The sequence below is a fragment of the Nematocida displodere genome (genome assembly GCF_001642395.1).
Source record: "Nematocida displodere strain JUm2807 chromosome Unknown 17, whole genome shotgun sequence".
In the NCBI taxonomy this organism is placed as follows: domain Eukaryota; kingdom Fungi; phylum Microsporidia; genus Nematocida; species Nematocida displodere.
This window is the reverse complement of record NW_027138139.1, coordinates 1-27,061: the sequence shown is the minus strand read 5'-3', so window position 1 is coordinate 27,061 and position 27,061 is coordinate 1. Positions and strand designations below refer to the sequence as shown.

Here is a 27,061-nt window from a genome sequence, read left to right as displayed (position 1 = left end):
TCGTTTAGTTTACCGCTTGCCCAGTCGCTGTATGCATTGGGCGCAATCCACAAGATGCTTCTGGTTGGGTTGAACACATAGAGGCAGCCAAAGGCTTGGGTGGATAAGAGACATTTCAGTTTTGGAAGGCGCGGTTCTACGCATATAGACCTAGTTTCGAACCCACGTATCTCACGGATGACAAAGTCAAGCTCAACTTCTTCAACGTCCACAAAACAACTATCTATCATTGTTAAGATCTCTTTAAGACTCTTGTTCGAGGTTGGTTTGGAGGTGTTTTTAGGAGGAATGGTTAGGGTTAGTCTCTTCACAGACTGTTTTGCCCGGTACTTTATGTTCCAAAGCGCATCAAAGTTTTTCACACAGTCACAGTCAATGGTTAGGTCATCGACAACAAAAGATTCGTTTGTCCTTTTTGCAACACATTCCCAGATCTCTAGTGGTAACACTAATGTTTTCCAATGCTTCGAGGTGATGGCTTGCAGCATTTCTGGCGATAAATACAATTTCCTGTTTGTTCTCTGCAGTTGAAACACATCCCGGACTTTGTTGCTGGACAACAGGGCACAGTCTATGCTGGCAAGATTTGCAGTATTGTCCACAGATAGCACAGAGATGCCGCCTTTTGGGTTAAACGAGTCCAAGCAACGAAGCGTGGTTAGTTCGGGCGCATTGCGTATGTAAATGCCAAGCACATTCAGACTCATGTCCGCATTAAAGCAAGATAGAACCTCAGTGATTGATGCGTCTGACATGTGTTGTATAGTTATCTTTTTGGTGTGGATAGAGGGCAAAGAAGCTTTTGTGGCATATTTCCGAGTATCTAGATCTAGTAACTTACCAGTTTTTTTCCCCCAGAGTGTACCACGCTCAAGGCCGGGAATGGATAGATTGTCAAGATACAATGCAGACATGTGTAACCCATCAAGAGCCCGAAAAAACTTTGCCACTAGTTCTTTGCTTAGTGGTTTTTGCATGGTCGTCGAGGTTTCCTTATACTGAAGGGTTACGCTGTCAAACACCAAGCCCTGGACCATGTGTTCAGGCATCGTTTCAAGCGTGTATCTATCAAGGCGTATCTCGAGTTGGGAGATTTTTGTGTTCTTGGCAAGGCGAACCTCACCAGCTCGCTTTTCTGTTGGCAGTTCATACCCAGAAACCCGGAAAAAAGCAAGGGTTTGTTTGGTGTATGGAGAACCAAGGTATATAACGGCGGGGTCTACCCAGGGGCTGCAGAAAGGGCTGGCGGACAAAGACTCAAGGAGTATAAGGATAATGGTCAAGGTGCGTGTGCACGCGGTTAGCTCGGACAATAGGTGCATAAAATTTTGTATGTTTTAAATAAATGTTTTTATAGTAAGGTGCATAAAATTTTATATGCTTTAAGTAAATGTTTTTATAGTAAGGTGCATATGTATGGGTTATTAAGCCGTACCTTACACAACTATTTATAGACAAGACATATAGACAAGACATATAGACAAGACATTCGGATGTTTGCACACTGTGCAGGTTGATTCTATTGAAGAATCTTGAAATGTGCTGTTCCATTGTCATCTCTTTCAATTATACTGTTAGAAGACAGGGCAGCAACTACAGCATCACAAATAGGACAGCAGAGTGGTTCTTTTACCACCCGCTTTTTCTTAGCTAACTTTTTCAAGCACGTAATGCATGCCATGTGTCCACTGTTACAGACAATGCCCAGATACATGGGTGCATCTTCATCAGCGGGTGTTCCGTTAAAGTCATCGACTGACTGGTAGCACTCAAAACATTTTGGGTTATTGGTGGTGTGTGTGGTGGGAAGGAACGGTGTTAGTGAAAGAACGTTTCCATTTAAGGGAAAAACATACTCTCTGCATACATTTTTCATTTCGTCGGTTAGTTTACCACTTGCCCAGTCGCTGTATGCATTGGGCGCAATCCACAAGATGTTTCGGCTGCTGTATAGACACTGTTTATGGTAATCAATGTAACTGCATACCAGCCGCTTGAGCCTCGGGAGGAGTGGTTCTATGCATATGTACGGGTAGTTTATGTGTTCGGATAAGCATTTCCTGTCAAAATCAAGCCTAACTTCCTCAACACCGACAAAACAACTATCTATCATTGACAAAATCTCTTCAAGACTCTTGTTCGGGGCCGGGGTTAGGCGGCCGTCCACAAAAAAAGTTATTGTTAGTGTTTTTAGCGGCAGTTTTGCTTGGTACTCTATGTCCCAAAGCGGATCAGGCGTTCTCGCATTGCCACAGTCAATGGCTAGCTCATCGACGCCAAAAGGCGCTTCTGAGACGGCTAAAATGCCCTTCCACATTTCCACGGGTACTGCTAGTTGCGTCCAGTGCTTAGAGGCAAGGGCTTGCACTATTTCAGGTGATGGACACAGTTTGTTGCTTGTGTTCCATAACTCAAACCCATCCCGAACATGTTTTTTCAGGAGGAAGAAACAGTCTATGGTGGCAAGCTTTTCAGCATTGTGGATGGATAAATGAACTAGGCCCTTCGAAAAAACGCAGTCAAGGAGGTGGAGGTCCGCCATGTTGAACAAATGGCGGATGGTCAAGGCAAGCTGTGAGTGTTCCAGGTTGAAACAAGACAGAAGACATCGGGCTGACCCATCAAACATATTTGCTACCTTTAGATGCTCAGTATGCACCGTAATTCGAAAGTATGTGGTGTTATAGTACCAGTCAACCCAGCCGTGTAAGCACCTAGGCGTCAAAAAATCAATCCTTTCTACTTCATAAATGGATATCCCATAAAGAGCAAGCTCTGCTACGTGCAAGGTACCAAAAGCCAGGAACACCTTCCCAACCACCTCTTTGTTTAGCGGCACTGGGAAGCCTTTCTGGTTTAGCACACCCCGAATCTCCAAAGAGGCAAACTCTAATTTTGGGTTCAGCTTTTCAGGTATCATTTCAAGCGTGTATCTGTCAAGGTGTATTTTGGCTTCGGGTTGTTTCCTGTCAAGATAAATCAGGTCTTCATGGGTTGTCATTGCCAGCTCACACCCCGAAACCCGGAAAAACACAAGGGTTTCAGAGGTGTATGGAGCGTCCCTGTGTATGCCCCCGGACAGGTATATCCTATCGGTGCCTGCCCCAAACACTAACCCGAGCACTAGCACCGGAACTAGCCCCCTCACCAGCACCTTTTCTAGGGCGCGCGCGGCATATCTCGGCATTGGGTGCATAGGACTAAGATTGGCTATAACAAACCCTTACACAATTATTTATAGATAAGACATTAGAAATTCACACATGTGATATAAAGTAGCGATCATGCACATTGTAGTGACGCAATCAGTGCCGTGCCGTGGCACGGCCAGAGCCCCTTTACTGGATAAAGAACTTGTGTCTGAGAGCCTCCTCAGCGGTAATTCGCTCATTGGCCTTGAGCGCCAGCATTTTCTCAAGAAGATCAAAGAGGGCGGCGGGAAGGTCTTCTTCCTTGCCCGAGCACATCAGCGTGACCTCTTTAAATGTCATTTTTTCAGCGAGGCACTCTTTTATGTTGCTCTTCCAGATGCGTTTGTAGTGTTTAGCTGCACCTCTCATTTCTTTGTCCCCAAAAATACTTCCCAGCTCAACAATAGCGTTTATGTCGTCCTTGGAGCTAAAAAAGGGATACTTCCTCGTGAGCAGGGAAAGAAGGATCACACCAGCGCTCCAAACGTCAATAGCAGTGGTTTGGGCGTCTACACGCAAAAGAACTTCAGGCGCTCTAAAACCCCGAGTTCCCGATCTTGAAGCGGCCATGGGTGGCCTGGAGTCTCTGATAGCATACCCCGGGGGAGGTCTGGGCATGCTTGCACGGTTGTTTTTGCTAACTGACTGTGAGCTAAAGAAAAACCGTCTTTTTTTCTCAACCACCTCTTCCACTTTTTTTTCTGCTCTCTGTGACAGCCCAAAGTCAATTAAGTACCCCTTCTTCTGCCTGGCGTCGTAAAGAAAATTCCCAGGCTTTATATCACGGTGGATGATATCTTGGGCATGTACATGTTGCAGAGCCGTTAACAGTTCAAACATGTAGTGTTTAATGTCAGCAACAGTTCTTGTTAGGATGAATTCTTTAAAGTCGCTTCCTTCAACGTACGGAAAGACAATGAACATGTCGTCGTTCTTTCTGGAGGCAGAAATAAGCTCAATCACGTTTTTCTCCCCTTTTAGCTCTCTTAGAAAAGTTAGCTCAGTCGCTACCCGGGTGGGAGAAACGGTTTTTGTTAACTGTTTGATGGCTACGCTCCGTTTTGTTTCGGCATCTTCTGCCAAAAAGACCGTGCTAAATGTTCCCTCTCCTATTTTCCTGACAATGGTAAATTCTTCATTCTGCTCTTCATTCATTTTTCTTTTCTTTTTTCCCCTTGCAATAAATGGTGGGAAAGAATGAGAAATCTGGAATAAGAAGAATCGGAGCTAGATACAGAATGACGCCTGGTGTACAGGTAGGTTCTGTCATCACCTGTGCAGACAACGGTGGTGCAAAGATCATTAAGATTATTGCAGTCAAAGGCCCAAGAACAAGGCTGAACAGGCTTCCATTTGCCTCTCCCGGAGACATTGTAATAACGTCAGTTAAGAAAGGAAAGCCAGAAATGAGAAAGAAGGTTGTTCCAGCAGTGGTTATTAGACAAAGAAAGTCGTGGAGAAGAAAGGACGGAGTGTTTGTTTCATTTGCAGACAACGCCGCCGTTGTCATCACGCCAAAGGGTGAGCTTAAGGGAACAGCCATTTCTGGGCCAGTAGCAAAGGAGTGTGCAGAGCTCTGGCCAAAGATCTCTTCCATGGCAGCAAGCATTAAGTAATAAAAAGGTCGAGAGAATGGTTGTGTGGTGCTGGGGCCAAGTATATAGAGTGCAGTGACCAAGTATATAGAGTGCAGTGACCAAGTACATAGAGTGCTGGGGCCAAGTACATAGAGTGCTTATTTTATGGCTCCCATAGTCACTTTAATTTTGCAGCGAAAAGAGGAAAGAAAAAGAGTCAAGAGGAGCGGCCTGGGCGAGGAGGGGCCTGGAAAAGAGTCGGTTGATCCAAATGTAGGCAGGACAAAGGGAAGGTCTTCTGAAACCTTGAGGTTGTACCCTGGGCAGCAAGCGTTCGTTAGGGACGGCATTGAAATTGTCAAACAAGGAGGCGTCGGGGTGCTTGAGAGTCCTACCGGGACGGGAAAGACGATTTCTTCGTTGCTGGTGGCTATGGACTATGTAAAGGACGGGGCAGCACTTCCTGAGGGCATTTCAGCAGCCAATGCCTCTCTTTTGAGGGAGATGTACTCTACGTCGGCGAAGTACGTCATATACGCGTGCAGGACCCACGAGCAGCTGGACCAGGTGGTGCAGGAGCTAGATATGTTGAACAGGGTGACCGGCAGCCAGGTGCGAGGGGTGGTTTTGGGGTCAAGAAGAGTTACGTGCATTAATCCGCGTGTGTGTCACTCTGAGAATATCAATAATCTTTGCCGAGTTACCGTAAAGGGAAATAGATGCTCTTTTTATAGCAACTTAGGAAATATAAGTGAAAAAACGGAAAAACTGACTATTTCAATTGAGGATAGTGTTAAAGAAGGAAGGGCGGGTGGTTTTTGTCCCTACTTCTTTTTAAAGAAACAGGTGCACCGATCAAACATCATTATTCTTCCATACTCGCTCATCTTGCAGGAAGGTTTCTTCAGAGACTACAACATCCCCGTGGAAAGCAGCGTGCTTATTGTTGATGAGGGCCACAACCTCTACGATGCAGTAATTGACGAGTACTCTATCTCCCTGGAGATTAGCGACCTAGAGAGTACGCTGAGTCAGATAAAGAGCTACCTTGAGGCCGAAGAGAGAAGAAACAGGCTGGAAATCTTAGAAGTCTTCATCTTTATTAGCAAGATAGTCAAGTACTTAACCAGCGACCCAACTGCCAGCACTATTGATGTAAACACGTTCTTGTACGAGTCAGAGCTATCTGATGCCAACACGTACGACATAGCAGAGACCATCACCAAGCACCGATTGCCAGAAAAGATTTCGCCGCTTTCTCAGGTAAACATAGAAAACCGGGTAGAGCTGTGCCTGAACAGCCTAGAGCGTTTTTGCAGAATTATTGGAGGCTGTGATAAAAACAGTTACATTTTCAGAGATAAGCTGCGTTTTCAGTTAAAAAGCATTTTTCCAGCGAACTATCTCTCCCACCTTGAAAAGCTCCAAAGCGTTCTTGTGGTTGGGGGCACTCTTCTCCCCGCAGATGACATAGGACATCTTTTCAAGCGAGATCTTGTGGAAAAAAAGTATCCGTCAGTTTGTCAGAAAATGTCAGTTGGGATCTGCAAAGACTTTAGATTCACATATGCCAGAAGATATGCAGAGGTGCAGAAGCTGTGCAACCTCGTTCTAGAGTACTCCAGAGCTCTTAAAAACGGTGGAGTCCTGGTGTTTCTTCAGTCAAAAGAGGTGCTGCGAATGGTTCAAGAAGAAGTGAAAAACAGGCAGGGAACACTGTCCCATGCATCGGGCAAAGACATGCGGCTAATGCATACCTGGCTATTTGAGGGAAGTACAACGCTCAGGCACTACAAAGACGTTATTTCAACAGAAAAAACCGGTGTACTGTTTTGCGTTATGGGGGGTAGTTTTAGTGAAGGGGTGAATTTTTCAGATGACCTCTGCCGGGTGCTCCTAGTTTGTGGCATCCCCCTTCCCAAAGCCACCAACGAGGTACTTCTTCTAACTAAGCACCGAGGAAGCAGTCATTTCATAAACAAAGGAATGCGCACAATAAACCAGACGATAGGACGGGCCGTGCGAAAGGCCACGGACTACTGCTGCGTCTCTTTGCTAGATGCCAGGTTTCTCACCTACAAAGAAAAACTAAGCAGCTGGATCCATCCATACGTCACAGAAGCCACGTCGCAGGCAAGAGTCGGCGAGTCATTAGCTAAACTATCAGAGTGGCGCATGGGCTAGGTGGTCCATTCCGAGCTTTTCGAAATCTCGAAATCTCGAAACCCCGAAAACCCGAGCTAGCCCCAAATCCAGTCCAAGCCCCAGCCCCAGCCTTTTTGGGGCTCGGGTTGAGGGTCTTCGCTGCTGGACAGGTCAACCATGGTGTGCATTTGCTCGATTTCCCGAAACACCTTATCAGTAACTGACTCAACGGTGAAGTTTGGAAGGGGATACTTTCTAAAGGTATCCATCCTTAGCGTTGGTGTTGGTCCCGCAGATGTTGATATACACAGGAAGAGGGCGTCTTTGCTCGGGAGTGCTGCTTCCATGGTGGTAATGGCGGCAAGAGACACGTTGCCAAGTATAATGGGCACTTCTATTTTGTAGGTTTCTAAGAAGCTGAGGAATGTTTCTGTGAAGGTAAGAGGCGTTTTCGGAAAGTACATCCAGAGACCGCGCCACTCACACCCGGAAAAAGCAGCCAAAAGCATGCTGATTGCTGAAACATATGTTTGATCGGCATTTTCTGTATCATCCACCAAAACTATTTTCAGGTTTATCTTTGTCTTATCTGTGAATGGAAGTCTGTCCTTGATACTATCAAAGTTAGCCAGAGCTTCTGAAAACAGGCAGACATCTAGCTTTTTTGAGGACGGGTAGTAGGAAAAGGCGTTATCTCGGTCTTTGTGCCTAATGATTATGGTTAAGCGGCCGTTGTGGGTTGCTGTTTTCAGCTGGGTGAAGAAAAACGCTTTATAGTCCAGGTGGATTCGGGAGAGCTTAGGGCACCTGCAAAGATCAAATAAACGCGCCTTAGGCACCTCTTCAACGTACTGGTTGCCTACCATTGTCAGGGCCTGCAGATGCCTGAAAAAGTAGAAAAACGCCAAATCCGGTAAGGCCAAAGAAAATTCCTGCTCAATGCAAAGTGTCTCCAGAGAGGCACACTTTTTCAGAATAACAAGGTCAGATATGCCCGACCCCTGCAGCCTAATCCTCTCAACTGCCGTAAAGCTTGCAATCCCAAACAAAGAAGCTACAAAGGTTTTTGAGGGTATGTTCATAATGTCTAGCTTTTTTACGTTGTACATCTTAATCTGGACGCTTTTTCCCCCGTTTTCCCCACTTCTTAGTTTACTTAGGTTGCAATTGCCCTCAAACCTTAGAGTGATCACCATGTTTGTATCTGAAATGTGTGTAATCATCTCTCTGTTTATCGATGTATCGATAAAAACGATTTTTTTCAGGTATGGATGCTCAAACAGCTCCTGGCACCCAACGAAGTCTTTTACGTTATTGAAAATAAGCGTGGTGTAAACTATTTTTTTGTGGTTGACCCAATCAATCATATTTACAACATAACGGTTAATCAACCGGTGCTCACCAACAATACTAAGCGTATACCTACCGCGGTTAGTTTCTCCTCTTTCTTCCTCTGAAAACATTTCAGCCTTGAATTGCTTATCTGCTATGTCTGCCAGGTGAAGGATGATCTCATCGCCTTTTCTTGTCCCCTCGTCCACTCTTGTGACCAGAATGTATGACGGGTCCATGCCAAGCGAAATAGGTCTCTCTTGGTCATGTCCAGGGTCGGTCACTGGCTGGGTCACTGGCTGAGTTACGGGGTCGGACATAGGCTGGGCCACCAAGCTCAGACCCATCCCTCCCGTTTGTGAGGTACCTGGCCCTGTGCCACCACCACTAGTGCACGGGTTGGCGCTATCAAGAGCAAGCCTGGTCCATGTCCTACTTTTGGTGGCTGAAGCATCAGAAGAAACATCATTCCACTCGTTTTCGTCGATAACAATGTACACATAGATGATACAAACCAAAATAACCATAAAAGAGGCTATTCCCATAACATGCATCAAGTTGATCTTCCCTCCTTTGCTTCGGGTTAGTTCCACCATCACAGTTTTTTGTCTTTGAAATTTGAAAAAAATAATTGCTTCTCTCACTCTCCCCCAAGGCCCACCTAAGGCTCCCTCACTGCCTGAACCCCACAACCCCAAGGTACTTTTATTTGTCTATCACTACGCTACCACGCTACCACGCCATTCCGCTACCACGCTACTACTACGCCTCCGAACCCGAACCCGAACCAGAACCCGAGTCTGACTCTGCATCGCTTGAAGAAAAGTCGTCTGAGTGAGACTCTTCTTCTGAGTCGCTGTCTTTGTTTGTGGAGGCTTCAGGCTTGTTTTTGTTCTTCTTATTTCTAACGTTCTCTTCCTGCTCTGCCTTTCTTCTCAGTCTCTGGTCTTCTTTTTCCTGTAGCTTGCGCTTTCTGTCTCGGATTTCTTCTGGGGTCTTATGAACATACGAGTGGAAGATAACATCTCCCGAGCAAACACCCTCCTCTATTTTTTGGAGCTTCATGTCCAGCCTTGGACCTAGCTCAACCAGGGTAAGCTTTACAAGGTGGGACTTCCCCTCTTTCTCCTCTTTTTTGATCAGGTAGTGCGAAAACAGGTAGTTGTGGTCGCCTAAGCTCTTTATAACCAGTGCTCGTGTGGTGAGGTGGTTAACGGACGTGTTTCTTTTAAGATCTTCCACCAGCTCATTGATGGGGTCGTTTTTATCGATGTTGAAAGGAACAACAAAGTACCCGTTCATTCGCTGTCCAATGTTTAGGGTCGTGGAGGAAACAACTGAGGAGCTCAGGTACTTGTTCACTTTGAAGTAGAAAGTGTTGCCCTCCTCCTTCAGAGAAATCACCCGGAGGTTGTTGTACTCGTCCGACTGTGAGAAGGCAAAAACGTGCGAGGAAAAAAAGTGCTTAGCAAGCTGGACGTAATCCTTAATGCGCCACTTTCTCTCTTCCTTGAGGTTCTTAGAAACACCAGGCTCAAAGAATGTTCGCGTGTCAACCACCAGCTTTGCGTACGGTGCTGTTAGCTGGCCAAGCTTTATAACTACTTTGTTCTCTCTTTTATTCATGTAAAATTTTTGCACTAGAGCAAATAGAATAAGAGCAGCACCGTTGTCAGGGTTAGAGTGGCAATAATGGTATTTCTTCCATCTTTTCTTATCTCTCGCATTGTTCTTAACAGCTTTTGTGAGAGAAGCATACTTTTTCCCTCTACCTTGGTTGTGTGCTTCTCTAGGCCTTCGAGGTACAAGTTGTGCTCTGAGATCGCTGAGTAGACCCTTGCAGCCTCCTGTGCCAGGAGAGCTGTCTCCTGCTTCATCTCTGTTTGCATGGAACACTGTTTGTGTCGTATCTAAGTAACTGAGGTGTTGCAGAATTTTTACAATGGCGTGCGGCATGTGCAACGCAGCAACTGCAGTCACCATCCGCCCATCAACCAAGGAGAAGCTTTGTAAGCCCTGCTTTCTTCACAGCATAGAAGAAGAGGCGCACAGAACCATTAGAGAAACACGGATGTTTGAAGGCATCACCACCCTTATCGTTGGTGTCAGTGGTGGGAAGGACTCCACCGTTATGGCGCACATTCTTAACCTACTGAACCAGAAGTACCGCTACGGCCTAAGCATAAAGCTTCTCTGTATTGATGAAGGCATTTCAGGGTACAGGGACAAATCAATCGAAGTAGTCAGGCAAAATGAGAAAGATCTTCTTCTCCCACTAACTATCCTCAGCTACCAGGAGACCTTTGGACATACCATGGACAGTGTTGTCTCACAGATAGGAAGAAAAAGCAACTGCACCTATTGTGGCGTCTTTAGAAGAGGGTCTTTGGAAGACGGGGCAAAGATGCTTAAAGGAGAGATGATAGCAACGGGTCACAATGCCGACGACATTGCTGAAACGGTGATTATGAACTACCTTCGCGGGGACATTAGCCGGCTCACACGGTGCACGCATGCTTTGAGCGAAAAAAGCAGTCCCGAGGTCATTCCCCGGTGCAAGCCACTGATGAGGGTCTATGAGAAAGAAATTGTTATGTACGCCTTCTACCAAAAGCTTCCTTACTTCTCCACCGAGTGCAAGTACTCACCCGGAGCCTTCAGGGGCGTAGCTAGAACATACATCAAGTCCCTGGAAAAGCTCAATCCTCGGTTTATTCTTCAGATTATCAGCTCAGGGGACAAGGTCCAGAAACAAGCGTCATCCACGCCCACCACCAAGCCCTGCACCATCTGCGCCCGCCACTGTTCGGGAAGTGGCGGTATTTGCAAGGCCTGCCTCCTTCTAAAAACACTCAACCAGGTCCCGAACTGACCCTGGCCCTGGCCCACCGCATTGTACCGCCCAGACCCAGACCTAATCAACCTCTACGTACGTTTATTGAAGGCGGGTCCTTGTAGGACCCGTACCATGGCCCAGCCCAGCACAGGACCTGGCCCGGGGCCCACTGCTTTATAAAGAATATACGTCCTGGGTTAGCTCTCTGCTTCCTTTCATGGCACTTTCGTGTGCCTTAAAGTTTATCTTCTGTGTTTCAGGGATCTCTGCAAACTCTTTCCAAAGACTGCCAACTTTCATCACCCGGCTATCTTTAACACTCGTCCAGATAGAGATTCTTATAAAGTTCTTTCTAGGCGAAAGAACAGCTCCACAAATAACACTGTCCATGGTTTTATCTACTGTAGCATCTGTGACCTCTAAAACGCTGTTGTTGGTTCGGGGTACTTTCATATTGGTGAGCTCTGAGATGCAAAAAAGAAGTGTCTGCGACCAAATGTGCTGGACCGTGTTTCCGGAGATAAGCTCAAGGACCCACTTGCCGCCCTCCATGTTTCTTTTGTCCTCCCACATTGGCTGAATGCCGTTTCTGAAAAAGTGGAGATTTGAGCTGATTGGCAGTTCTTGGGTGTCACCTATCTCGTTTGTAAGCCCCCAAAAGCCTTCGGCATCGCTTACTTTTCCGAGTGTTTGGAGACTGTCGCTCCAATTGTCCACGTTGGTAAATTTCTTGTCTTGGTAGTCGTACCACATAACCCAGGTCTCGTTTAGTCTGTGCTTCTCAGCTACTTTCTCCGTGCTGGTACTCATCCCAGAAATAAAAAGTAAAATATTTAAGACCCGCTTTTGGGGCGCTGCTGGGGAGCTGTGCCTGTGCTCGGGGGTGCGTGGGTGGTTAGGTCACAGATGTTTTCTATTTCCTCCATTCTTATTCGGGTTAGTTCTTGGTAGAGTGTTTGTTGCAGTGTGTTTGAAAGACTTTTTGTGGCAATAAATGAGTTTTCAGAGTTTTTAACGGATATTTCGATTTTTTCTGCTCTTTGCAGTAGTTCTTCCATAACTCCTGCTGCTTCTTCCAGGCGTGTGGCGGAGGCTTTGAGGGCGGCGGTTTGGGGGTGGGTGCTTGTTTCTTGGTTGTGCTCGGTTTTGAGTGTTTCTAGGCTATGTGACAGTTGGTGGTTTTCGTTTCGGAGCTGCTTTATTTGAAAAAGCAAGCTTTCTCTGATCTTTTCCTCGGAAACTTGTGATGTAAGCTTTATCTCTTTGGCCGTTCGTAAGAAGCTGATGGTGTTTCTTGACTCAACTCGGTTATCGGGGTTGACCGTTCCAATTATTGCTAGCTGGGAGCTGCCGTTCAGAGAGTCTCTGAGAATAAAAGTTAGCTTGGAATCTCGGTAGTTGATGTGTTTGGTGCGCGCTGAAGGCACTGAGAGCGTGCTAATGATGCGGCTGAGGTAGAGAAGGCTTCTGTTGATGTTTCCTGTTTCAAGGCTCCGCTCAGTTCTGGGCTTCTTTACCTGGTGGGCTTCTGTCGGTGTGTCGGTGCTGCTGCGCTCTGAGCCAGCAAGGTCTACCAGGGTGATTTTTGAGTAGCTGTGCTCTGGGCGTGCCTCCTGCTTGAGGTAGAGGGTAAGAATAAGGTGGCTCCGGCTACTTTGCGCATTTGTTCCGTTATCTTCTTTTTTGCGATTGATAGCGCCCTGGCTGAAGACTTCCCGGGCCTGTGCGAAAGAAAAGCACTCTGTTTTGGTGACTGTGTCAATGACAACCCCGCTCTTGTCCTCGCGCACCGTTAGCGCGTTCTGTGGGTCTAGAAGATCGGCTACCTTTTCGTTGTAAATCTCAATCAGGGACAGAAAAACACTGTCCCTGGCCTGGAAAAGCTCGGAAATAACTCTGGGAATAAGTCCGGGGTGCTCCTCCGTTCCCTCCATGGTGAAGGTTTTCCCGCTTCCTGTTTGCCCGTAGGTAAAAATGGTCAAGTTGCTTCCTGCCGAGGCCCTCTTCACCATGGAAGCAACCGAGCTAAATACTTCGTCCTGGTCCATTCCGTAAAAAATCCGGTCAAACTCGTAAGTGTTCCCGTTTTCTATGACGGAAGTGTCTGTGAAGGAGATGTTTTGCTCCTCTCTCTCTCCTTTGATGCGAAGGAAGACTCTGACTCTGTCCATTAGCTAGAAAACTAAAATGTTTACAGCATTTTTAAATGGATACAACAAGCAAAGATGCAATTATCATGGCCATTTACCAGGCAAAACTGAAGAAGAAGACGTCTATAGACGATGAAATGCCCCAGTTTATTTTAGAAATGGACAACACTCCCCTAAAACGGTTCTACATTCTTTTGCGGTATGTATTGTTCCCGAAAGTGGCCACACTTTCGCAGTTTATAAACATTGTAGAGAACCTCAAAAAGTTGCCACTTCCTCACTCCATGGCCCGAACTGGCGCCGCCAAAAAATCTTCTAAGAGGGAGCTGAGCCCCGAGGCGATCGGAAAAAGCACCATCAAAAACCTACAACGCTGTTTTCCTCCAAAATATAGCCTAGGGCATATATCAAAGATTAAAAAAATGGCTGAAACCGTTGCACAAGAAGGAGACATCCCGAACACGGTTGAAGGTCTCACCCGAATAGGCCTTCTTTCGCCAAACACTGCCTACCTCGTTACCCTGCATGCGTGGGGAAGGGTTGACGGCGTGCCTCTAACGATGTCGTGTTTAGTTGTTTTAGCACGTCTTGGATGGATCGATGAGAAGGTGGCCCGTTCGGGTTCCTCCACGCGAACGGGAGCCCCCCCGCGCGAGGATGTGGATTTAATGTTCAGCTACACCACCAGGAAGCATCTGTACTATGCCCTAAAAGGACATTCTGAGCTGGTTTGCTTCCCGATCCCAGACTGTGAGAACTGCGTGGTAAACAACCAGTGTCCCTCCTCCCTCACAAAACCGGTTATACATACGTTTATTGACACGCTTTACGAGAACGGGAAACTTCCACGGCCCGAGCCCAAAAAAGAGGAAAAACCGGCAGCAGAGCTAGTTACGTACTCAGACGACGAGTCTAGCGATTTATCTGCTCTTTGAGCCTGCAAAACTTTTACTAGCGATGTTTGCCACCGAGACTTTGGAGCTGGCAGATAACATGGAAAAAATAGTCGAGTGTTTTAAGAGCCACCCAGTAGCTTTTCCAACAGAAACGGTTTATGGCCTCGGAGCTATTGTCTGGAGAGAAGATCTTATCAAAAGAGTGTTTGAGGTAAAAAACCGGCCAAACGACAACCCTCTGATTGTGCACGTCTCTTCGCTGGAGATGCTGAGAGAGTGCATTGACGGGGACATACCCAAAGAGTACAAAGAAGTCATTGAGCTGTTTTGGCCCGGGCCGTTGACTCTTCTTTTCAAAAGAAGCAAGAAAATACCCGATGCGGTAACTGCCGGGGGAGAGTACGTTGCCATTCGAATGCCGAACCACAGGGACACTCTCAAGCTTATCGACCATTTACAGGCTCCAATTGTTGGCCCCTCAGCTAACAAGAGCACCCGGCCAAGTCCTACGACCGCCAAGCACGTTTTTGAAGACCTAAATGGGGAAATACCCGTTATCATAGATGGAGGCGCCTGCGAAAAAGGGGTTGAGTCAACAGTTGTAAACGGGCTTTTGTCGCCGCCGCTGCTGCTTAGGCATGGAAGCATTACCTATGAAGAGTTGCAGGAGTACTTTGCCGGGCTAGCGCTTCTTTCAGAGATGACGCAGCATGAGAAACAGACGTGCCCAGGCACCAGGTACAAGCACTACTCGCCCACTGCACCAGTTATCATGTTTACGGGAACAGATAGTGAAAAACAAGCAAAAATAACTGTCTATCTTGAACAACAGGCAAAAGCCGTCCAAAACGGCAGAATATCCAAGGTGGGTTTGTTATTGCCGAGTGGACTCTTGCAGGCAATTGAGCAAAATGTGGGCGCAGCCAACCCTTCGCTAAATCTAGTGGGGTACCCGCTTGGAGAGTCTCTCACGGAGATAGCCCATAGCATCTTTGATGGTCTCCGGTACTTAGACAGGTACACAGAAACCATCTACACCGCTGACGTGGAAAACCGGCAAGAAGGCCGAGCCGTAATGGACCGGCTGACCCGAGCATCAAGCACGATTGTTTAGAGGGTGTTTGGCCAAAGCTCGGGGTTGGACCTAACTCCGGAAGCCCGAAAACCCGAAAAGCCCGAAATACCTGAAAAACTCGAACTAGCTATGTTTTTATTGAATAGAGGGGCAGGGCCCGGGCCTGCCGGGGATAAGGGACAAGAGGCTTGGTTATATCTCGGGAACAGAAGCTACCTTAGGTGGGTGGCTCAGATGCTGTCTAGGTAAAAAAACAACCAAAAACAGGAAAACCAGCACACCGACCAAAAAAATGGTTTGTTTGCTTTTCCAGAGTGGCGTTTTCTTCTGCTTGGTCATTTTGTTGTACAGAACATCGACTTGAGTGAGATCATCTTGTTCTATGGGTAGGTGGAACATAGTATAAAGGAACAAATCCATCTCAATATATACCTGGTTATATGTCTCAGATGGGCACTATTAAAAAACCTGGCCTACGTGGGTGTTTTGGACCGCGGTTAATTAGACCTAGATGCATGGAAAATATTCGGGATGTGCCAAATTAGGTATAATTGCCGAGGCAATACTTGTTGTCCAAACACGAACCCGAACTAACCCGAAACACACCTTGCAACACCCAAAAAACACTCACACAGCAAATAAAAACATGCACACCCGAACTAGCCCAAATATCTTATATGATGGTTGTCAAAAATTTTGCGAATGGAAAAAGCAAAAAACATCGAAACACCCGAGCAAACCAGACCAACCGAGATGCTCTGCAGCCGATGTGAAAAAAACAAGCCACGCAAAAAGAAGAGATACTTTTTGCTTTGTTTCCTGATTGCAATTGCTACCTATCTTACGAAAACAGCTTACGAAAAAGCTTTTAAAAAAACAGTTATCTTAGCACTGTTAGATGACTTTTTGAGCCTCAAGTACATCACTGGACTGAATCTCAGCGATACCACCAAGTCCAACCTTTTTTATCTCGCTGAACTAGCCGCATCCAACCCCAAACCGGAGGTTGCACCACTGCCAGGAATCATTGCAGAAAAAGAAGGTGTAAACGCCAAACACCCGATCACGATCATCCCAGGCATAGCAAACACGCACTTGGAGCTCTGGAAGACCTCAGCAGAGGCCACCAGCTTTTTCCGGAAGAAAATCTGGGGGTCGCACTCTACCTTCACCTTTATGCTCTACGATCGGGCAGAGTGGTTCTCAAGCATGAAGCTGCACGAAGACACGGGGCTTGATCCAGACAAAATCAAAGTACGGCCGGGCCAAGGCCTCGACTCATCAGACTTTGCCATTCCCGGGGTGTGGTTCTGGTGGAAGATCGTTGAAAACCTCTCGCACATTGGCTACGACCCCACCAAAGTTCATTTTGCAGCTTTTGACTGGAGGCTTGGTTTTGAGGAGCTGGAGGTGCGGGATGGATACTTCACCAAGCTAAAAACAGATATTGAGCACCAATGCGCTACCAGCCAAGAAAAATCGGTTGTTATTGCGCACAGTCTTGGATCGGTCATTTTTCACTACTTCATGCAGTGGGTCTCTGACAAAGAAGCAGATTGGGTTGACAAACACATCCATGCCGTCTCTTACATCGGCGCCCCTCTTCTGGGGGCGCCCAAAGCCATTCCGTGCCTACTAACGGGAGAGGCCAAAGACACTGCAGAGATGGGAGCGGTGCAGTACGCAATTGTTGAGCTGCTGTTTGGCAAAGATCAGAGAAAAGAACTGTTTAGAACCTGGACCTCAGCGCTTTTTCTTCTTCCCAAGGGAAACCCCTGCTTTTGGAGAGACCGAACCAGAAAAAACGTACCTGACGAGCTGGTAGTTATCACAGAAGACGACAAGCCGGCAGAAAGTCTGTCAATTGAAGAAATTTACCTCGCTATTCAAAACGTAGTTACACCGTATAACAAAAAAGTCGTTCAAAAAATGATTAACTGTGACTCAAAGCAAGACAAATGGAGCAACCCGCTACTTTCCCCGCTCCCGAACGCCCCAAATCTAACGATATACTCCCTCTACGGCGTAAACAAGCCAACGGAGAGAGGATACGCCCTCTACAGGGACAAAGACGGCACTCTTGAAATAGACAGAAACGCAACCGATCCATCAAAGAACCTGCACCGCGGAGTCTACTCCACTGACGGGGACGGGACAGTTCCCGTGGTGTCAAGTGGATATATGGGCCTTCATGGATGGAAAACGCCAAAACTCAACCCACACAAGGTAAAAACCCTTAACAAAGAGTACAAGCACCTTCCCTCCAAGTCTATCCTTGACATTCGGGGGGGGAGGTACACGGCACAGCATGTAAACATCCTTGGAAACTTTGAACTTATCACAGATCTTCTCCACATTGCATCAGGTAAAACACTACACGAAAGAATCCACTCTAATCTTCCAAAACTTATAGAGGAGATTAACAAAGACCTTGAACCTTAAGTGATTGCTCATAAGCCTACCAGAATCTCCCATAAAATTAATTTTCTATGACCGAGAAGGAAATACGAAACGTCTGGAAGCATAACTTTGAAGAGGAGATTGAAGCCCTTTCAGAGACACTGAAAGAGTATCCCTACATCTCAATGGACACAGAGTTTCCCGGTGTAATAGCTAAGCCTCTTGGCCTATTTAGCACGCCAATTATCTACACGTACCAACAGCTAAGATGCAACATTAGCCTGCTAAGGCTAATACAGCTGGGTGTCTCTCTGTCAAATGAGAAAGGAGAGGCACCGACGCCCTCCACCTGGCAATTCAACTTTTACTTTGACAGAACCAGCAGCATGTGTGCCCAAGAGTCCATGCAAATCCTTGAAGAGGCAGAAATAGACTTTGACCGCTTAGGAAAAGAGGGGGTGCCAGTACCATCATTTGCAGAGCTTTTCACCACATCAGGTTTGCTCATGAATGGGGCGCTTAAATGGGTGTCTTTTCACTCGTCGTACGACTTTGGGTATCTGATCAGTGCAGTCACGGGGGTAGACCTTCCGCCAACCATTGACGGGTTCTACTTTCTTCTGCTAAAGATGTTTCCCCACTTCTACGATATCAAGCACCTGATCAGCGGCCTTGGCATGAAAGGGGGACTCCAGGACCTAGCAGACGAATTAGAGGCCAAGAGGCAGGGAAAGCAGCACCAGGCAGGGAGCGACTCGCTTCTGACGCTCGAAGTATTCCACGCACTGAAGAAAAAGCTCATTCCGGACGTTGAGAAGAATCCAAAGTACCGGTGCAAGCTCTTTGGACTCGACCCATAGCTGCATAGGTCCACGTACATAATAAAACCTCTGAGTAGATTTATTACCAGCACCACCACGACGATGCTTCTAGGTGTTTTTTTGCCTTGTATTCGGTTCTATTTGCCACCGTTTTAAACAGCATACCGACCCCGTCGCCTGTTTTTGCTGAACCACAGAGGTGGACAGCGTTGTATTCTTCAAACTGGGCACTTACGGTTTCGTAGAGGGCTCTTATGGTTCCTTTGGCCGGGCTATCCACAAAGCTTCCAACCGAGAAAGAGGGTGTTGCGGCCGAAGACGCCAGGTCTGTTTTGTTCCCGAACACAACAAGCAAAGCTCGCTCGTTTTTTAAACGCACCTGATTGCACCACTTTTTTGCTTCTAAAACGGTCTCTCGGCAGGTAACGTCGTAAACAACAATTATGGTATCGGCGTCTCTGTAGTACATTGGGGCAATGGCGCCGTAGCGCTCTTGTCCCGCAGTGTCCCAAATGTCAAGGTGTATTCTTTTGCTTTCTCGGACGATTTCTTTGGTGTGAAAAGCTGCTCCTACCGTGGTGGTGTGACTCGGGTCAAATCCACCGGTGACAAACTTTTTTACCATGCTGCTTTTACCGCTACCGCATCCTCCAAGGATGACCACCTTTGCTCTGTAGTCCATGGGTTTATTTACGTGTATTTAATCTATGTTTGTTTGTAAGGTATGCTAACGAAAAATGCTTTGGAGAGAACTGGCAGGGCCGAATCCCTGGAGATGGAGATGCTAATCACCGGGGCTCCCAACTCATTTCACGAGCCGGCATATCATCTGGACGTAGTTGATGCCGAGGAAATAGAGCCATTTACGCTTGAATCCTTTAAAAAGTCAGCAATTGAAGCATTGCGTGCGGGGAAAGAATATATTTTGGCGAAGGTAACTACCTCAGATCCAAACAATGCGGCGTCGCTGTACAACTACTACTACTCAGCTTTTGAGATCAACAAAATTCTTTTCAAGTACGAGTCAGACAGACATCTGCTGCACCGAATGAAGGTAAGAAACCCGATGAATAACATGTTTATTATGGGACAAGTTTACTACTACAAAATAGCCCAGGAGGCCCTGGAGCTGGCTCTGCAGGAGTACGACCACCCCTCGGAGGAAAGCGTTCGAGGGTGCACCAAAGCATTCAGTGCAGTCCCGTGCCAGGTGGATAATAGCTCGTCCGTTAAGTTGCTTGTGCCAAAATCAAAAGAGCATGACGGGCTACGAACGGTATCGCGAGATCTATTTAAGCCACTGGCGCTGCAGCAGGAGGCTTCTTTTTCCTCTGAGAGAAAGCTGCGCGTGCGAGCCAGTTACTTTGCCAACGACAGCGACTTTTTGGTCAAGTCGCAAATAAGAGACTTTTTCAAGCAAAACGCTGTGAACAAGGACGACTACTTCATTTTTGAGCTGGAGAGGACACAGAACGATTTTTTGGCCCTGCTGGAGTCTCCGGACGGCAGCGACGTCTCTGGGGAGGCAGAAACCTGGAAAAGAGCGCTCACCGCACATTTGAGCTTTATTCTGGTAATTGCCTGTCTTTTTCTGTTTCTTGGTGCAAGCCCCATCATCTTCTTCATCATTGCGCCACTTGCTTTGTTCTTCCTTCTTTCAATGGGGATGTCTCTCATGTACCTGTTCTGTTGCCGGAGGTACACTTTTGGAAGCATTGATGTAAATGATGTGGAGGAGGTCTAGAAAAGCCGGAAAGGTGTGTAAGTAAAGAAACAAGATAATAAACAGGGGTAGGTAGGGTGTGGGGTATTTGTGGGCCGAGGGTTGGTGCTAGGTCTTGTGCTGACATAAATTGCTTAATTTGTAACAACAAACAGAGAATGAGCAGCTTAGCGGAAATATACGGCGAGCTATACCGCACGCGTCCCGGAATTGAGGCGGCAGCGGTATCTGTGGTGGTGGCTGGGTTCTTTTGCTACGTAACGTATGTTCTTGTTTTGGTGTACATACTGCCTAGTTTAGATCGGATGCTTAATGGCACAAACTACAGCAGCGAGTGGACCAAGGGCTTTGTGCTTAGTGTGTGTCTGGGAACGCCTAGTGTTTACAGCAGTGTCTACGACCATCCATATAGCGTGCTGCTGGTTCGGGATGTTATTTTGATGGGCTGTTTTTTCCTGGTTTCGGTGGTTGCCGGAGTGGTTGTGTTGCTAAATCGGAGGAAGGGCAGGCTGTATATGGGCATCTTTGACTTCTGTTCGTTTTTTATGATCAGTAGCTTAAGTTTTCTATTTTGGGCCTACACGAAAAAACATTTGAAGATGTGTGGGGGAGCAATGCTTGCTGGATACTTTCTCTATGCCATCCACGTCTACCGGAACAGAATGGTTGGGCATAGTTTTGACCTTGTTTCTCCAGAGTCTAAACGGCATGGGGGGGCGCGGAAAGTATTGGATTGGGTGGTGGTGTTCTATGAAGGCGAAGCTTCCCCTGTTTCAAAGGGTGTCCAGGCGGTGTCACCCGTTCTTATCTCTTTTTTCTACTATTTAACGTTTTTTCCTTTTTGGGCCGGGGAGGCAATAGTAGTCGGGTTTGTGGGGCTCGCGGTGTCTGGATTGCTGTGGCTGAGCACCAAAAAGCACCGAAAAGTGCGGGATGGGTACACCATGCTTTCATCGGTGTTTCTAGCTAAGATTTTTGTGCATCATACGTTCTCCATTCTAACCGGGATGTGGAGTGATAGCTCGCACTTTGTTGCTGCAGCAGCTTTCTTGACAGTGGAAAAGACGTACCTTCTGCTTGTTGCGGCTGTGTTTGCCACGCGCGCTGATAGGTACATGTTTGCCATGCTTCTTACGTTTTCCGGGTTTATATACAGCTTTTTCTTCAACTTTGGGAGCTTGCTGGTTTTAAAGGATCTGTCGAGCCTCCCAACGAGTCTTTTGAGCGACTACTCCATGATTCTAATCATTACCTCGGTTGTTGTTATTGTGGCCAACGCAGAACTGCGCTCAGGTCTTCTGGAAAAGGAGGTGGGCGGAATTCTTCTTTTGCAGAGCACCATCTTTCTCTTGCTTTGCAAGTTTAAGCCGAAGATAGGCTAGCGGCTGGACAGAGGCTCTGTTTCCGTATATAAATGACAGATAGTCAAATCATTCACCCAAGATGTTTATTTGGTTTTGATTGCTGTTGCAGATGATGTTGTTTTATTCATGCGCGCCTCTAGCTCGGTAACTCGATGTCTCTGCAGTTAGCATAGTCTTGAGCTGGTTAGCCGGCTATTCTAGAAGAACAGCCAACACAAACCATGATAGGGACGTTACAATACCCAGGATGTTACAGACTATATAGACCTTTTTAAGAACACCCGAATACTTACCAAGTCGTTCATCATACACGGGATTGGTGTCTTGTAACATATCCTTGAGCTCACAGCCAAGAAAAATGGCGGCTGACAGAGTGATAAACATGCACACAAAAACTAATGATCCGCTCCTCAAAAAGTAGTCTACTGCCTTTTTCGGGTTAGTAAAACTCATAGTACCCAAAAACACTGCAAAGAGGATGGCACCCGCTATAATACGTGTATTTGCCGTAAATTTGGGTTTAAACGGCACAAACCTGCTAATTACTGGGTACACAGGCCTTTCAAAACAGAAATAAGCCAAATATGTAAAGTATAGAAACATAAAGTAGAAACGTAACATTGGCAAAACACTCCGACGTAAAAACAAACCACCCATAAACTTATACGTTCCAATATTTTGACCAGCTTTCTTGCCTATCTCCTCGAAATACTTAACAACCCCCCAGATAGTAGGTCCAGCGATGGATCCAGGAAAACCGTACAAAACGGTATTTATGATGGCTGTCTTTGCAGACACGGTCTTGCCATTAATACTGTCTTTGTCATTCCCAGATGATAGGTTTCCCTCTGGGTTTGAAAGATTAACGTCATCCGTGGCGAATAACGGAAAAACTTCTTTTGTCTGATTAGTCCTCATAGGGGTAAATTCGGCGCTGTATTTATAGCAAGCAGTGCCTCCTTTTTGGGACAGATGCGATGATTGGTGTGTTAAAGCGAAGAAATGAATAAAGCCAGTGGCCAATAAGCACTCTTTATTTGGTTCGGGTTGGTGTTACAGACGATGCCCCACCCCTCTAGTTAAAATGTAGTCTGTTCGAAAGATGTTTGGGTTGGTTGAGCCCGCTGCCTATATATATCCCGAAAACCCGAACGCCTGTTTTGGCTGTAGCATCCCTTTTGGACTGCAACATATATGACCACCCATGTTGTTGAACTAACGAGTCCTTCAGTACATCACCGATGTCTAAATAAAACATAACACTATGGGCATAATAGTGAAAATAAGGTGAAAACCAACTATGTTTTTGTTTGGCCCAAGTAGGCGATATAGCAGTGTTCTCTTTCTTTCCATGACGCTAGAGCAGATTACGAATATTAACAGGTTGATAATTAGTATAGCAACCCGCGTCCTACGTACAAAAGTTGTTTTGAAAGGTAGAAACCTCTCAATTAACGGATATTCACTATTTCCAACGTAGAAACAGATCCAAAACGACAGGTATTTAAAGATAGCGCGGCAAGTTATTAGACCCATCAGAGTCCCATAAACAATCCCTAAAATTGGTCTGTACAACAACAAGTAACCAAACCACCCGAACATATGCACTAAAGCTTGGTAGAAGCAGTATCCAATCATTGAGCCACAGATGTATCCCGGAACAGAGTAGATTGCGGTGTTTAGGATGGCTACCCCTGAAGACACACCCTTTCCGTTGATAGTTTCTTTTTCCCCAACGGATGATAGACGATCATCTGGATGTGAAAGGTTAACATCATCATTGGCGAATAATGGAAAAAAGTCTTTTGCTTGGTTGATGTTCATAGGGGAAAATAAAACTTTTTCCGTTTTAGTGATTTTTATTCAAAAAACATCAAAAGATTGATGTAATCAACATACAAGATCACTACTCTATGCAAAATTATGAAAGTCTTATCTATAAATAGTTGTGTAAGGTGCTGTAACCCATACATATGCACCTATTGGCCTCACACAAACCCACACGCACCCTAGCAATGGCCCTTATACTGCTTGGGTCTCTGGTTTCAAGCATCCACGGCAGCACCAGTACTGACGCCAGGGAAGGCCCGGCCATTATTTACATTGACTCGCTGTACACCGACCAAACCCTTGAGTTTTTCCGGGCTTCGGGGTGCGAACTGGCAGCAAGTACCCGGCCCAACCAGTCGTCCCTTGCCAAGGCCCAGATAAGCGCCAAAATTTGTCTGGACAGATACACCCTTGACACCGTGCCTGAAAACCTGGTCCCGGGTTTAGAGTTCGATTTTTTAACCATTCTGTGCGAACAAGACTCTGAACACCTCGAAAACCTTGAAAACCTCGAAAACACAAACCCAAACACAAACCAAGCCCCAATCAAAACCCCAACAAGCAAAGAACTGGTGGTCAAGGTGTTTCGGGCCCTTAGTAACTTCCGCGCCAACGTTCTTGTCTTTGATGGCTTACGCATTGATAGCACAACAACGGGTAATTCCGGATCAAAAAAAGCTGGCAATGCGCTGGATATCTTCCGCCGAGCCAAGGAACCTTCTCCAATTCCTCTGCACATTAAACATCTCAAAATAGAAAACATGTCAAATATTTCAACTGTCTTCCTACTATCTTGTTTTGATATGCAAAATTGTAAGTTTAGCATCTGGTTTGATAATATACCCGGCATATGCAAACCCCACACAAGCACTAACCTAGGAACCACAAGCTACCTAAACGTGGACACTGTTGGACACTCCAAAGACACTGCCTTACTGACAAAAGAATGCATTACTTTGAAATGCCTACACATATACGGTACAGACCAGACACTGGATCCTTTGTCAGAAACGCTGAAACCCACTGCCTCAAAACATTGGGGGAAATTAGTAGTACCTGTAGAGGCATGGGAACCTATTGTAAACAGAATAGAGGAATCCTTTTCTAAGGAGAATCTGCCCACTAGCAGTGTTCATCTGGAAGATTTTGATGTGGTTCGGAGCGTAACCTACCAAGAAAGGGTGACAATGAAACAACTAACAGTAACTTTTCGCGTTAGAGACACCCAACTAAAGACCCGAACCAGCAACCTCAACGATACTGTGTTGTTGTTTCGCAAACACTTTGGAGACATTGAATCTGTTCGGTTGAATTTGTATGTATATACCTTGGAACTGGTCCACGACTTCCCAACTGCCTACACAGAAGTTGGCCATCCAAAACTCAGTGATATAATCTGGGCTCGTTACTTCGGGGCGATCTGTCTATACAGCAGCCGAAACATCTTGTGGATTGCGCCCAATGCATACAGCGACTGGGCAAGTGGTAAACTAAACGACGAAATGAAAAAGGTCTCCGCCTCCCAGATTCTGTTCATATATGGACCCACCCGAACACCGTTCCTTCCCAACATGCACACCACCAATAACCCAAAATGTTTTGAGTGCTACCAGTCAGTCGATGACTTTAATGGAACACCCGCTGATGAAGATGCACCCATGTATCTGGGCATTGTCTGTAACAGTGGACACATGGCATGCATTACGTGCTTGAAAAAGTTAGCTAAGAAAAAGCGGGAGATGGAAGAACCACTCTGCTGTCCTATTTGTGATGCTGTGATAAACAATTTCGAGGGCTGTGGTGTAATTGAAAGAGATGAAAAGGGTTTGGTAGGCTTCAAGATTAAACCCCATATCTTACCAAGAGAGATGGAGCACATAGACTCTAACCCGAATTGGTTTGAGGACTATGCAGAGGCTTTGAGCATCGGTGAACTAGGTGTATTGTAAAGTCAAGAGTATTGATCTTGGTCTGAGATGAAACTGTGGCTGTTTGTGACAAGTAGTTGTCGTTTCCTTGTTTATGGTATGTCCTATTGGTCCATACCCTATATACCAAAACAGCCCTACGTCTGTACTAACTCACGCACATACAACAACCCGAACTAACTCGAACATTCTGTTTCGTTGTGTGGGTGCCTGTTTGGGCATGGGTGTGATCTTTGGCGCAAATATGCACCATCACTAACCCGAACACCCTCAAGATCAACCTGCACAGTGTGCAAACATCCGAATGTCTTGTCTATATGTCTTGTCTATATGTCTTGTCTATAAATAGTTGTGTAAGGTACGGCTTAATAACCCATACATATGCACCTTACTATAAAAACATTTACTTAAAGCATATAAAATTTTATGCACCTTACTATAAAAACATTTATTTAAAACATACAAAATTTTATGCACCTATTGTCCGAGCTAACCGCGTGCACACGCACCTTGACCATTATCCTTATACTCCTTGAGTCTTTGTCCGCCAGCCCTTTCTGCAGCCCCTGGGTAGACCCCGCCGTTATATACCTTGGTTCTCCATACACCAAACAAACCCTTGCTTTTTTCCGGGTTTCTGGGTATGAACTGCCAACAGAAAAGCGAGCTGGTGAGGTTCGCCTTGCCAAGAACACAAAAATCTCCCAACTCGAGATACGCCTTGATAGATACACGCTTGAAACGATGCCTGAACACATGGTCCAGGGCTTGGTGTTTGACAGCGTAACCCTTCAGTATAAGGAAACCTCGACGACCATGCAAAAACCACTAAGCAAAGAACTAGTGGCAAAGTTTTTTCGGGCTCTTGATGGGTTACACATGTCTGCATTGTATCTTGACAATCTATCCATTCCCGGCCTTGAGCGTGGTACACTCTGGGGGAAAAAAACTGGTAAGTTACTAGATCTAGATACTCGGAAATATGCCACAAAAGCTTCTTTGCCCTCTATCCACACCAAAAAGATAACTATACAACACATGTCAGACGCATCAATCACTGAGGTTCTATCTTGCTTTAATGCGGACATGAGTCTGAATGTGCTTGGCATTTACATACGCAATGCGCCCGAACTAACCACGCTTCGTTGCTTGGACTCGTTTAACCCAAAAGGCGGCATCTCTGTGCTATCTGTGGACAATACTGCAAATCTTGCCAGCATAGACTGTGCCCTGTTGTCCAGCAACAAAGTCCGGGATGTGTTTCAACTGCAGAGAACAAACAGGAAATTGTATTTATCGCCAGAAATGCTGCAAGCCATCACCTCGAAGCATTGGAAAACATTAGTGTTACCACTAGAGATCTGGGAATGTGTTGCAAAAAGGACAAACGAATCTTTTGTTGTCGATGACCTAACCATTGACTGTGACTGTGTGAAAAACTTTGATGCGCTTTGGAACATAAAGTACCGGGCAAAACAGTCTGTGAAGAGACTAACCCTAACCATTCCTCCTAAAAACACCTCCAAACCAACCTCGAACAAGAGTCTTAAAGAGATCTTAACAATGATAGATAGTTGTTTTGTGGACGTTGAAGAAGTTGAGCTTGACTTTGTCATCCGTGAGATACGTGGGTTCGAAACTAGGTCTATATGCGTAGAACCGCGCCTTCCAAAACTGAAATGTCTCTTATCCACCCAAGCCTTTGGCTGCCTCTATGTGTTCAACCCAACCAGAAGCATCTTGTGGATTGCGCCCAATGCATACAGCGACTGGGCAAGCGGTAAACTAAACGA

At 46.2% G+C, this 27,061-nt stretch overlaps 22 protein-coding genes across 22 annotated transcripts; 11 read left to right on the top strand and 11 right to left on the bottom strand.

The window, feature by feature from the left end:
• Positions 1 to 1,322, bottom strand: NEDG_02203 (uncharacterized protein; the record flags this gene model as incomplete). Its single annotated transcript, XM_067689621.1, has 1 exon — positions 1 to 1,322. A coding segment is annotated over one exon (1,322 nt), but the record flags the coding sequence as incomplete, so codon positions are not given.
• Positions 1,323 to 1,519: 197 nt separating this feature from the next.
• NEDG_02202 (uncharacterized protein) lies at positions 1,520 to 3,196 on the bottom strand (the record flags this gene model as incomplete). The annotated part of the gene is made up of 1 exon (XM_067689620.1): positions 1,520 to 3,196. The coding sequence occupies one exon, from the start codon at positions 3,194 to 3,196 to the stop codon at positions 1,520 to 1,522; it is 1,677 nt and encodes a 558-aa protein (XP_067544797.1).
• A 142-nt stretch (positions 3,197 to 3,338) lies between these two features.
• Positions 3,339 to 4,346, bottom strand: NEDG_02201 (cell division control protein 7; the record flags this gene model as incomplete). Its single annotated transcript, XM_067689619.1, has 1 exon — positions 3,339 to 4,346. The coding sequence occupies one exon, from the start codon at positions 4,344 to 4,346 to the stop codon at positions 3,339 to 3,341; it is 1,008 nt and encodes a 335-aa protein (XP_067544796.1).
• A 29-nt stretch (positions 4,347 to 4,375) lies between these two features.
• Positions 4,376 to 4,807, top strand: NEDG_02200 (60S ribosomal protein uL14; the record flags this gene model as incomplete). The annotated part of the gene is made up of 1 exon (XM_067689618.1): positions 4,376 to 4,807. One exon carries the CDS (start codon positions 4,376 to 4,378, stop codon positions 4,805 to 4,807), a length of 432 nt encoding a protein of 143 aa, XP_067544795.1.
• Positions 4,808 to 4,933: 126 nt separating this feature from the next.
• Positions 4,934 to 6,952, top strand: NEDG_02199 (chromosome transmission fidelity protein 1; the record flags this gene model as incomplete). The annotated part of the gene is made up of 1 exon (XM_067689617.1): positions 4,934 to 6,952. The coding sequence occupies one exon, from the start codon at positions 4,934 to 4,936 to the stop codon at positions 6,950 to 6,952; it is 2,019 nt and encodes a 672-aa protein (XP_067544794.1).
• A 56-nt stretch (positions 6,953 to 7,008) lies between these two features.
• On the bottom strand, positions 7,009 to 8,841 carry NEDG_02198 (uncharacterized protein; the record flags this gene model as incomplete). The annotated part of the gene is made up of 1 exon (XM_067689616.1): positions 7,009 to 8,841. The coding sequence occupies one exon, from the start codon at positions 8,839 to 8,841 to the stop codon at positions 7,009 to 7,011; it is 1,833 nt and encodes a 610-aa protein (XP_067544793.1).
• Positions 8,842 to 9,007: 166 nt separating this feature from the next.
• On the bottom strand, positions 9,008 to 9,871 carry NEDG_02197 (ribosome biogenesis protein SSF1/2; the record flags this gene model as incomplete). Its single annotated transcript, XM_067689615.1, has 1 exon — positions 9,008 to 9,871. The coding sequence occupies one exon, from the start codon at positions 9,869 to 9,871 to the stop codon at positions 9,008 to 9,010; it is 864 nt and encodes a 287-aa protein (XP_067544792.1).
• Positions 9,872 to 9,885: 14 nt separating this feature from the next.
• NEDG_02196 (uncharacterized protein) lies at positions 9,886 to 10,134 on the bottom strand (the record flags this gene model as incomplete). The annotated part of the gene is made up of 1 exon (XM_067689614.1): positions 9,886 to 10,134. The coding sequence occupies one exon, from the start codon at positions 10,132 to 10,134 to the stop codon at positions 9,886 to 9,888; it is 249 nt and encodes an 82-aa protein (XP_067544791.1).
• Positions 10,135 to 10,187: 53 nt separating this feature from the next.
• Positions 10,188 to 11,117, top strand: NEDG_02195 (cytoplasmic tRNA 2-thiolation protein 1; the record flags this gene model as incomplete). The annotated part of the gene is made up of 1 exon (XM_067689613.1): positions 10,188 to 11,117. The coding sequence occupies one exon, from the start codon at positions 10,188 to 10,190 to the stop codon at positions 11,115 to 11,117; it is 930 nt and encodes a 309-aa protein (XP_067544790.1).
• A 138-nt stretch (positions 11,118 to 11,255) lies between these two features.
• Positions 11,256 to 11,891, bottom strand: NEDG_02194 (translation initiation factor 4E; the record flags this gene model as incomplete). Its single annotated transcript, XM_067689612.1, has 1 exon — positions 11,256 to 11,891. The coding sequence occupies one exon, from the start codon at positions 11,889 to 11,891 to the stop codon at positions 11,256 to 11,258; it is 636 nt and encodes a 211-aa protein (XP_067544789.1).
• A 23-nt stretch (positions 11,892 to 11,914) lies between these two features.
• Positions 11,915 to 13,252, bottom strand: NEDG_02193 (kinesin family member 15; the record flags this gene model as incomplete). Its single annotated transcript, XM_067689611.1, has 1 exon — positions 11,915 to 13,252. One exon carries the CDS (start codon positions 13,250 to 13,252, stop codon positions 11,915 to 11,917), a length of 1,338 nt encoding a protein of 445 aa, XP_067544788.1.
• A 35-nt stretch (positions 13,253 to 13,287) lies between these two features.
• On the top strand, positions 13,288 to 14,166 carry NEDG_02192 (endonuclease III; the record flags this gene model as incomplete). Its single annotated transcript, XM_067689610.1, has 1 exon — positions 13,288 to 14,166. One exon carries the CDS (start codon positions 13,288 to 13,290, stop codon positions 14,164 to 14,166), a length of 879 nt encoding a protein of 292 aa, XP_067544787.1.
• Positions 14,167 to 14,188: 22 nt separating this feature from the next.
• NEDG_02191 (L-threonylcarbamoyladenylate synthase) lies at positions 14,189 to 15,241 on the top strand (the record flags this gene model as incomplete). The annotated part of the gene is made up of 1 exon (XM_067689609.1): positions 14,189 to 15,241. One exon carries the CDS (start codon positions 14,189 to 14,191, stop codon positions 15,239 to 15,241), a length of 1,053 nt encoding a protein of 350 aa, XP_067544786.1.
• A 663-nt stretch (positions 15,242 to 15,904) lies between these two features.
• Positions 15,905 to 17,644, top strand: NEDG_02190 (phospholipid:diacylglycerol acyltransferase; the record flags this gene model as incomplete). Its single annotated transcript, XM_067689608.1, has 1 exon — positions 15,905 to 17,644. One exon carries the CDS (start codon positions 15,905 to 15,907, stop codon positions 17,642 to 17,644), a length of 1,740 nt encoding a protein of 579 aa, XP_067544785.1.
• A 47-nt stretch (positions 17,645 to 17,691) lies between these two features.
• Positions 17,692 to 18,462, top strand: NEDG_02189 (CCR4-NOT transcription complex subunit 7/8; the record flags this gene model as incomplete). The annotated part of the gene is made up of 1 exon (XM_067689607.1): positions 17,692 to 18,462. The coding sequence occupies one exon, from the start codon at positions 17,692 to 17,694 to the stop codon at positions 18,460 to 18,462; it is 771 nt and encodes a 256-aa protein (XP_067544784.1).
• Positions 18,463 to 18,505: 43 nt separating this feature from the next.
• On the bottom strand, positions 18,506 to 19,105 carry NEDG_02188 (uncharacterized protein; the record flags this gene model as incomplete). Its single annotated transcript, XM_067689606.1, has 1 exon — positions 18,506 to 19,105. The coding sequence occupies one exon, from the start codon at positions 19,103 to 19,105 to the stop codon at positions 18,506 to 18,508; it is 600 nt and encodes a 199-aa protein (XP_067544783.1).
• A 42-nt stretch (positions 19,106 to 19,147) lies between these two features.
• NEDG_02187 (uncharacterized protein) lies at positions 19,148 to 20,167 on the top strand (the record flags this gene model as incomplete). The annotated part of the gene is made up of 1 exon (XM_067689605.1): positions 19,148 to 20,167. The coding sequence occupies one exon, from the start codon at positions 19,148 to 19,150 to the stop codon at positions 20,165 to 20,167; it is 1,020 nt and encodes a 339-aa protein (XP_067544782.1).
• A 137-nt stretch (positions 20,168 to 20,304) lies between these two features.
• On the top strand, positions 20,305 to 21,528 carry NEDG_02186 (uncharacterized protein; the record flags this gene model as incomplete). Its single annotated transcript, XM_067689604.1, has 1 exon — positions 20,305 to 21,528. One exon carries the CDS (start codon positions 20,305 to 20,307, stop codon positions 21,526 to 21,528), a length of 1,224 nt encoding a protein of 407 aa, XP_067544781.1.
• Positions 21,529 to 21,702: 174 nt separating this feature from the next.
• On the bottom strand, positions 21,703 to 22,428 carry NEDG_02185 (uncharacterized protein; the record flags this gene model as incomplete). The annotated part of the gene is made up of 1 exon (XM_067689603.1): positions 21,703 to 22,428. The coding sequence occupies one exon, from the start codon at positions 22,426 to 22,428 to the stop codon at positions 21,703 to 21,705; it is 726 nt and encodes a 241-aa protein (XP_067544780.1).
• A 327-nt stretch (positions 22,429 to 22,755) lies between these two features.
• On the bottom strand, positions 22,756 to 23,334 carry NEDG_02184 (uncharacterized protein; the record flags this gene model as incomplete). The annotated part of the gene is made up of 1 exon (XM_067689602.1): positions 22,756 to 23,334. One exon carries the CDS (start codon positions 23,332 to 23,334, stop codon positions 22,756 to 22,758), a length of 579 nt encoding a protein of 192 aa, XP_067544779.1.
• Positions 23,335 to 23,483: 149 nt separating this feature from the next.
• NEDG_02183 (uncharacterized protein) lies at positions 23,484 to 25,289 on the top strand (the record flags this gene model as incomplete). The annotated part of the gene is made up of 1 exon (XM_067689601.1): positions 23,484 to 25,289. One exon carries the CDS (start codon positions 23,484 to 23,486, stop codon positions 25,287 to 25,289), a length of 1,806 nt encoding a protein of 601 aa, XP_067544778.1.
• A 450-nt stretch (positions 25,290 to 25,739) lies between these two features.
• Positions 25,740 to 27,061, top strand: NEDG_02182 (uncharacterized protein; the record flags this gene model as incomplete). The annotated part of the gene is made up of 1 exon (XM_067689600.1): positions 25,740 to 27,061. A coding segment is annotated over one exon (1,322 nt), but the record flags the coding sequence as incomplete, so codon positions are not given.